The sequence below is a fragment of the Danio rerio genome, chromosome 1 (assembly GCF_049306965.1).
Source record: "Danio rerio strain Tuebingen ecotype United States chromosome 1, GRCz12tu, whole genome shotgun sequence".
NCBI lineage: Eukaryota > Metazoa > Chordata > Actinopteri > Cypriniformes > Danionidae > Danio > Danio rerio.
Window position 1 is genome coordinate 47,260,318 of NC_133176.1, and position 9,349 is coordinate 47,269,666.

The 9,349-nt window shown below is 37.1% G+C and overlaps 1 protein-coding gene across 2 annotated transcripts; it reads left to right on the forward strand.

The window, feature by feature from the left end:
* The first annotated feature begins 1,995 nt into the window (after positions 1 to 1,995).
* Positions 1,996 to 8,882, forward strand: LOC103909073 (uncharacterized). 2 transcript variants are annotated; one of them, XM_021475891.3, is made up of 9 exons: positions 1,996 to 2,259; positions 3,681 to 4,538; positions 5,138 to 5,317; positions 5,505 to 5,602; positions 5,706 to 5,756; positions 6,438 to 6,819; positions 6,903 to 7,079; positions 7,294 to 7,423; positions 7,516 to 8,882. In XM_021475891.3, the coding sequence occupies exons 1-9, from the start codon at positions 2,100 to 2,102 to the stop codon at positions 7,523 to 7,525; spliced, it is 2,046 nt and encodes a 681-aa protein (XP_021331566.2). In that variant the 5' UTR covers positions 1,996 to 2,099; the 3' UTR covers positions 7,526 to 8,882. The 2 variants fall into 2 exon arrangements, 1 of the variants encoding a protein (XP_021331566.2); XR_012407591.1 differs by lacking the exons at positions 5,505 to 5,602; positions 5,706 to 5,756; positions 6,438 to 6,819; ... (1 more) ...; positions 7,294 to 7,423; positions 7,516 to 8,882 and having other exon boundaries at positions 2,025 to 2,259; positions 3,681 to 4,904; positions 5,047 to 5,145.
* The last annotated feature ends 467 nt before the right edge of the window (positions 8,883 to 9,349 follow it).

Here is a 9,349-nt window from a genome sequence, read left to right on the forward strand (position 1 = left end):
TGATTTTAGCTCATGCTCAGTGGTCTCTCCCTCACTTTTTGAACCTGCTTCTTCCTCATCTTCAATGGAAAAATAAATATTATACATTTAATTTAATATTATACACCATAAATTTATATTAACTTTTAGAATATTAATATTGAATTTTTTTTTTTACTATTTATAGGCCTACTATTGACATGGTTTTAATAAAATGATTTGCTGTAGCCTGGATTATAGTGATTATAATGGAAAATATAGGCTTACTTAATTAGATAAACACAGCTAAATGTTTTATACTGTATAATGATTTACCTGCTGGAGCTTTGAATCCATGTTTTCAGTGTTGAACTAGCTTTATCAGCCCTCCTTCGTTCTTTCTCTCTCTGTCTCTGTCTTCTTTTTTGTAAAGGCATTGTTTTTTGAGAATTTTTTTTGTCAACAAAGTGTTCCAACAACAGAAAAATGTTATTTATTTACAGGCTGAAAGGGGCACCTCTGCCAATGAGGGCAGAGGGGGAGTGGCTCTAGCCACCAGGCCACCCCCCTGTCCACAGCCCTGCTCTGCACATTACTGTGCATTCATGAAACATGACAAAAAGTCTTGGTCTGTTGTAAGTTTTTAGTTGTTAGGATCATACAAAGGATCAAATTCTCCTCCCTCAGATGCTGTGAAGTGATGGAGTCCAGATGCTACAGGCACAGAAAAAGATGCAGCAATGGAGGAACACAGCGAGCACCTTCCAGGAAGAGCTGGAGGATAGTAGAAATAAAGACTCTAAAATAAAATTTCACTTGTGTTGTCCATATTTCTATGTTGTTGTTTTTTATTTATTCTTATTAGATGTGTCTGTTTAACAGTGATGTAAATCTGTTACTATATGCACAATAAATAGTTTGCTTAATTGTAACACTATTGCATCCTCAAATAATGTATTAATTATGGTTTACAGGTGACTACAACGTCATAAAGTCGTTCAGGTTTAAGTGGACCGGATTTGACTTTTCATTTTGGTACTACTTTTTAACCCTGACGTGAATTGTTTAACAAAACGAGAAACAAAAAAGTGTCCAGCACCAAAAGCCTCCATAAATCTATACGTTTTAAATAGAATTTTATATAATAAGTAAAATCCACTGATAATAATAATATTTTAGCGATTATATTATATGTCAATGAAGAATTTTACTAATTTACAAGAGAAGCATAAAAAGGGAAGGACATTATTCTAATTATTATTATTCAGATGATTTATTATTCAGATGTTATTATTATTCAGATATATAATAACAGTTTGTTATTTGTCCAATAAATCATAATACATTTTTTCTTTCTCTTGTGGACTGATGATTTATGGACTATTTTAGCCCAACCCTTCATATTTCTTATTCAATCTTTTATGTTTAAAACACTAATGTCCACTTATTGACTGTGATAAACAACTTTAATACATGTTTATATGCTTTAGTAAAATATCACCTCACTGATGACAAATTTGTTTTATTTATTTTTTTATTTTTTACTGACTTCAATAACAAAGATACAAAATCCAATTTTGCACAAAAAACAATGATAATAACAGATCAGGATAAATAATATAAACATATATATATATATATATATATATATATATATATATATATATATATATATATATATATATATATATATATATATATATATATATGTATATAATTAATTTAATTAAAAGAGAAACAAAAGAGAGAAAACATTTATTTAAACAGATACATAACTCAAAATTTCAAAAATATTTATCATAATAATCCAAGAATATATCACTTTTCTTGTTATTAACTAGTCTAAGAGATTTAGCTAATAAAAAGATCAATTTCAATTAAAAAATGTGAAAAAGAAGGCTGCGAATTGGAGAATTTTTGTTTGTGAATAAAATATTTTCCATACAAAATAAAAAAGTTATTAATGTGGTTCTCTGATATATCAGTTTTACCTTCATAGTAACAAATAATATCTTGAAGTTGTAAGTGTCTGGAAGAAGCAATCTCATGACGAATAAATAGAACGAGGAGAAGGCCGTTACGTCATAGCCGACAGAATTCCTCAGAGTGAAAAACGAACGAGTACAGTGAACAGTGATTTAATGACTTTAGCGACTTGTTTTGCGTCTCAAATGGAAAATAATAAGTCAACTGTGTTTTTTCATCGAGTTAAAAAGATCACGACTGACTTTGTCAACAATAATCATCAGAGTGACACGATGGCTTCTCCTACACCTTGTACCACGACGAGAAGCCCAACAGGTGAGATGAGAGTTTACAAAAACGGTGTATTCCCACCTATTATTCAATAAAAAACTATAAAAATAATAATTTATCGCCATATAACGAAGCTTACCGACTTAAGAGGCAAATATTCAACCTCTCGTGATTGTAATGGTTTCGTGTATATTGTATATTTTCTGACTTTGTGATTGAGGCCTGCTGTCATTTTATGTATTGACATTCTGGCTTTAAAGTTTCTCCTTTCCACTCAACAGAAATTGTGCCTCGCTAACGTTACTGATAAAAAAACATTCTAATATTACTTTAATTTAAACTCTATGTGTAGACCTACGCAGTAATTTTCTTAGTTTTTGATGGTGTGGAGGAATATTTGTTATATTTGAGCAAACTGAGTGAGAATATTATATTTAAGGCTTTTATTTGTTTAAGCAGGGAAAAATTAATACAATTGAGGGAAAGTTGGTTTTATATTCACACATTCTGACTTTCTTCTTAAAAATATAATAACAGAAATATTGTTTCAAATTCTAAATGGGAAAATCATATTAACAGCCAAATTACTATCATTCTACAACATTGTTTACTGTCAATTAATTAGTTGTAACGTTGATTTGAAGTCTTACTTACATGCTATTTCACACCCAATGTTCAAATTAGCATGGTAAACAACATGGAGACAGTTAAATTAACAAACATAAACCCAACTTTTCCTCCATAATAATAAATGTGTATAGCTCTGTTTCTGTAACTGAGGTTCTGGAGCAAGACTTCTCTTCATTTGGAATTCTAAGACTGATTGCTAAATGTTTTAAGTTATAATTTACTCACAGATTTCTTAACTGAAGATCCAGAGCGTGAGAAATTGTTCACTTTGAGTTTGACGATTGCTAATGGAAAGCTGCAAAAATATGGATTTTGTTTTTATAATTGTTTTGTGGTGGAGAAGTGGTGCTTGATTGAAGAATGTCGATGTAGATGTGGCAGCCACTGACAAAAAAATAAAAGGCTTTATAAATTTGATTAAACATTGTGATGGTGATTGTTAATAGCTCAAACTATAACTATAATAAAATATTCTATAACTCAGAACTTTGAAAAATCAAAAAATGAGTTATTATAATAGTTTGCATTTCGTATGAGCAGAAGTGAAATGTTTATTTTTGTAAAACAGTTGCTTCTAGGATTTTTCCTAATGTCTAAAATGGATGACTTACCGACTATTTGTTAGGTTGTATTTGTCATTTTACATCATAGAAATGATTCGCAATTCCACGTAGTTATTGTAGTTGTCAAACATTTTCTATTATAATTGTACATTTATTGTTGATGTTTCTTTTGTGTGATTGTCTTTTATATGTCTAATTTTCAGCAGTTTGTCTATTTTAAACTTGTGGTTAAAGAGTTTTCTAATATTTCCCTGTTCATTTCCTTTACTTCAGAAAACCCAGAGAAAAGGAGGAAAGGGAAAAAAGTCTCTGCTTTCTTTAAGAGAGTATGGAAGGCTGCAAAGCGCCCTTTCCTTAGCTGTGACCAGAGCCGAGTGGTTCCCTTTGAACCACAGTCAGATAACGACTATTTCGAGCACCTGCCTGTTCCAGGTCCCTCCAGGACCGTCGCAGCACATGCAGACCCTGAGCCGGTGTTGCTGCCAGGCCAGGTCTGTGAAGAACCTCAGCCGTTGAGTGTTCCGGGCCCCTCCAGGATCAAGCAAACAGCAGATGTGCCGAATGCAGATCGGGCCCGTCCTGAGTCCTCAACGGCCCTCACAGGTCATGTTGACACTAAGCAGATGCGTCCGCCAGTCCAGGTCTGCGACAGTCTCGAGTCGTTGGCTGTTCCAGGACCATCCAGGATCAAGCCAACGACCATCGCAGATCATGTTGACCCTGAGCAGATGCGTCCGCCAGTCCAGGTCTGTGAAGATCCTCAGCCCTTGAGTGTTCCGGGCCCCTCCAGGATCAAGCAAACAGCTGATGTGCCGAATGCAGATCGGGCCCGTCCTGAGTCCTCAGCGGCCCTCACAGGTCATGTTGACACTGAGCAGATGCGTCCGCCAGTCCAGGTCTGCGACAGTCTCGAGTCGTTGGCTGTTCCAGGACCATCCAGGATCCAGTCAACGACCATCGCAGATCATGTTGACCCTGAGCAGATGCGTCCGCCAGTCCAGGTCTGTGAAGATCCTCAGCCCTTGAGTGTTCCGGGCCCCTCCAATATTAAGAAAATGACGGATGCAGATTCGGTCAGTCCTGAGTCGCCTCCGTCTGTTCAAGACCCCTCTAAAATTGATGGGACTGATGGTGAGTCATCCTGAATTTGGTTCATTTTATTTTGCCATCTGTTATTTTTACTCTTTGTTGTTTTTAGTTTCTAAATCAGACAGTGTCATTTGTTGTACTGTTGGTTGTGTATTAATTATTACAGTGCTAAACATATATGAGTACACCACCTCAAATCTCTCATTTAAATTCATATGTTCTATAGGATGCTTTACAATATTATATATTCTAATATCTTTCCATTTCTAAAAATGTTCTGTGACTAAAATATTATTTAAATAAATAAATCTGTTTACTAAATCAGTTTTGTTCAAATGCATCAATATATATTACTGTATATTACCCATATTCACTGAGAAATGGATAAATGTACAGCATATATCAGGGGTGACCAACCCTGTTCCTGGAGAGCCACCAAACACACCTGCCTGTAATTATCACGAGGTGTTCAGGTCCTAATTAATTGGTTCAGGTGTGTTTAATATGGGGAGCAACTGAAATCTGCAGGAAGGTGGCTCTCCAGGAACAGGGTTGGCCACCCCTGGCATATATGAATGTTATGAGCACTGTAGCTGCAGCTTTGTTCATGAAGATGTTTCTGTTTGTTTTCTTCATTTTAGAAAACCCCAAGAAAGGAAGGAAAGGGAAAAGAGTCTCTGCTTTCTTTAAGAGAGCATGGAAGGCTGCAAAGCTCCCTTTCCTGCATTTTACGCCACAGCCTGAGCCAGAGTCAGAGCCAGACCTTGAGTCAGTATGTCTGCCAGGCCAGGGTCCTGAGGAGGCTTCTGGGCTCACTCCTGGTAAGTCATCATTCTGTAATTTATAATTAATATAGATTATTAATCAATTTACTCCTGCATTTCTGATAGAAGTTACTGCTTTTAGATCATTTCATTAGGTCCTGATTTAAAGGACAGGAGTCATATATTTGATCCGCTTCATACCAGACAATCCAAGTAAATCTCCTTGCTTTTTTCTGTTTTTCAGGACTCGATCTGACTCAGTTTGAAGTCGGAGACATGATTGGAGAAGGAGCTTTTGGCCAGGTGTATGTGGCATCTCACAAACGCAGTAAAAGAGTAAAGGTAGAGAACTACTTTTTTTAAAATTCAGTCAACATTTTCCTCCTGATTAATAAATATAAATAATTTGTTGGCTTTAATTTAATTTGTTGTTGTTTTTCCGCAGGTTGCCCTGAAGTGCATGGTGAAGAGTCAACAGGACCGTTATCTGGACGTTGTAAGTTGATTAATTCACACAACAGTGAAAATGTGCTGAGCGTTTACTCATCCTTCACTTCTCCCGTACCTGTCTGGACCACATTAAACTGAACTCAAAAGCAGATATGTTGGAAACAGGTAGCCATTGACTTCTATTGTAGGAAAAGAAAATACTTTTGAGGTCAATGCTTACTGGTTTTCAACATTCTTCAAAATATCTTCTTTTGTGTTCAGCAGAAGAAATAAACCCAGAGACAAGTTTTGAACAGATGAATGTCGGGCTGTAGATTTAATTAAAATTAATTTAACATTAATGGAGGTTAAAATGATCATTGATTCATATCCCGGCCCCTAGTAAAGCAGTCTGCATTCATTTCTACACAAAGCTGGAAATCAGGGAAATCAAGTAGCGGGACTTTTGCAGCATGGGATGTGCTTGATTTATTCGAGTGTATACGAGTCATTCAGAAGTGCTAAAGAGCTCTTGTGCTGTTGTGTGCATCTGCTCAGCCTCAGAGACGGACAGAACACACACATGTAGAGTCCTCTTTTAGCTTAAACTGCATGACTGAATGCTCAAATGCAAGCAAAAATGTGTCAGAACATGAAGCTTAGTGATTATTCACATAGTAAAGTATGTGTTACTGTACTTTGTGCCATTCTGCTTTGTTAATGTCTTTGAAATCTGTTTTCTTTCTAGGATGGTCATTCCACACCTGTGCTTGCAGAAGTGGCAATGATGCTTAGGTTGATGAAAGCTCCCCGATGTCCAAACATCATCAGATTACACAACTGGCTTGAGATTGAGGACAACTTTGTTCTCATTCTGGAGTACGCAGGGTCATGCCAGACCTTGCTTCAGTACATCAAAGACACAGCGGACATTGAGGAAAACCAAGCACGCCAGTTAATGCGTCAGTTGATCCGAGCTATAATGTTCTGCACTGAGCGTGGAGTTTTCCATGGGGATATACACACAGCGAACATCCTGGTGACTCTACCCCGATTAGAGCTCAAATTGATCGACTTTGGATGTGCTCAGCCAATTACCCAAAAGCCTTTCAACAAAAGTGACTATCGAGGTGAGTTGGCATTTTGTATTAGTTTCTTTGCTCACAGTATTGTCTCATGAAATGACTGAATTCTGGAAATGTCTCTCTTACAGGAGCTGGACATGGCATGCCACCTGAGGCTTTGAGGTGTCGTGTATTCCATGCTAACCCGGCATACGTCTGGACAATAGGCATTATGCTGTATGAAATAATGCATGGACGACTGGCCTTCAATAACAGACAGTCAATAATGTTTGGCGCAATTCAGATACACCCCAGGTTATCCACAGGTAAGCAGACAGCTCTAAACAATCTCAGCCTCAGTGACAGAATCAAACATGTCAGTCATAAGTCAAATGGATTAAATATAATGCTTACAGGACCTGTAGATATTAAAGTCACTTAATTGTGGATGTTTTGTAACATTTGATGTTGTAAGATTTAAAGACGTTCATAAATGTTGAGTATGCAGACATATTTCACACTCTCTGTGACACTTTTCAGCATGCGTGGACCTGATTTCCCAGTGTTTGATCCGTAATCCAGCTAAACGGCTACAGTTACACCAGGTAGAAGAGCACTGCTGGTTCAATCCAACGACCCCAAATCCTGTGAAGCAGTTATACAAGAGGAGGTAGAGGAACACACAGAGTTTTATTTGACAGCCTTTCATATTACTGTTTAAACAACTTTGTCTTATTTCTGATTGTTTTTCTTAATTTTTAGAAAAAACTAAAGAAGTGAGGAGGAGGAGAGCACCATTTCCAGACATTCACAAGACTGTTAAAGTTATTAATTACTCCCTCATGTCATTCCAAACCCCTAAGACCTTACTTTTCTTCAGTGTCAGTTCATGACGTGTGTTAAAGAGAGCTCTGTCCTGCACTGTATGTGTGTCGCACTGCTGACGTTTACCTCAGATGTGCCCACGCTTTGTTTAAATGAGAGGAAGTCGCGCAGGCCTCTGGGTTAAACATCAGCAGTGTGACACACATACAGTGCAGGACAGAACTTCTGAAGTCGTATTTCTGTTTTATTATTTTTGTGTTTTCTTTCTGCATGAAAGAAGTTTCACTTAAAAATGACAGCTGTAGCTCCAAACCCCTGACACCTTTCTTCATCTTCAGAAAAAAAGTGAAAATATTTGAGATGAACTGCGAGAACTCTCTGATCCTCCATAAACCACAAGAATGAAGAAATGTTTAAATCCCAGAAAACTTCATCAAACCATGAGAGCTCTGTCCTGCGCTGTATGTGTGTCGCACTGCTGATGTTTTCCTCGGATGTGCCCACGCTTTGTTTAAATGAGAGGAAGTCGCGCAGGCCTCTGGGTTAAACGTCAGCAGTGCTACACACATACTGTACAGTGCACTGTGCTCTTATGAACGTGCGGTTTGAGGGTCAGAGAGCTCTCAGATTTCATCGAAAAAGTTTTTATTTGTGTTTTCAATATGAAGTAAACATGAATTTGAACTAAGGACATGAGGCGAGTAATTAATGACAATAATGGTAATTAATGGTGCCTGGACTGCAGCTCTGCACAAGACGTTTGGCCAGAGGAGAAATGGTCGTGCCCAACTGAGCCTGGTTTCTCTCGAGGTTTTTTTCCTTCACTTTAGTCAATTGGTGAAGTTTTGTTCCTCGCCACTGTCGCCGCTGGCTTGCTTGGTTTGGGACTTGTGGAGCTGCGCATCGATGGATTTGCTCTTTAGTGTTTGGACTTTCAGCGGTGACAATTAAACCACACTGATCTGAACTGAACTGAACTTCAACTCTGAAAACTGGACTGACACAGTTTCAATTTACTTCTATGTTAAGCTGCTTTGACACGATCCACATTGTAAAAGCGCTGTAGAAATGAAGATGAATTGAACTGAATTAATGCTAAAACTCCATTAGGAAGTCCAGTGCTGTCACAGTTTTCTCCTCTAAAGTGTCATCAAAGATCTGCTCAACTATTTTCTACCTCATCAATGAATCTGGTGTTCTGTCACAAGGGAAAGGGATTGTTTTATAATTAAGTGTTCATAATTGTTTTGTAATGAATTGCTTTTATATGTTGTTAATAATTCAATAAAACCATGTGAATCAAACTGAAGCTCTGATAATCATTTCTGTGACTTTTCTAAATGACTCCTTACTCAATTAAAGAGAGAGTTCTCCCTAAACTATTTACTCAAGTGCTTCCAAACCTATGAGTTTTTTTCTTCTTCTGTTGAACACTAAAGAAGATACTTTAAAGAAATCTGAGAACCTGTAACCACTGATGTCCATAGTAGGAAAACAAATACAATGGAAGTCAATAGTTACAGGTTTCCAGCATTTTCCAAAATGTCTTCTTTTGTAAAAAACAGAAGAAACTCATAGTACTGTAAGTCATTTTGGAAGGGCACTTTCTAACCAAGACTAAAAAGGGCATGTGCACTGCACAGGTTCAGCCCAATGTGTGCACGTGCCTGGAGGACTTTTTATGCAAATTAAAGGGATAGTTCAACCTAACTGAAAATTCTGTAGTCATTTACTCCCCCTTACTTGTTCCAAATCTGTTTAACTTTCTTCT

Bases quoted from the DNA above. Each gene is read 5' to 3' on its own strand.
- LOC103909073 (XM_021475891.3), top strand. From the start codon at position 2,100: ATGACTTTAGCGACTTGTTTTGCGTCTCAAATGGAAAATAATAAGTCA. The intron at 4,539-5,137 runs GTGAGTCATCCT...TCTTCATTTTAG, and splicing joins TAAAATTGATGGGACTGATG to AAAACCCCAAGAAAGGAAGG. The intron at 5,603-5,705 runs GTAGAGAACTAC...GTTTTTCCGCAG, and splicing joins AACGCAGTAAAAGAGTAAAG to GTTGCCCTGAAGTGCATGGT.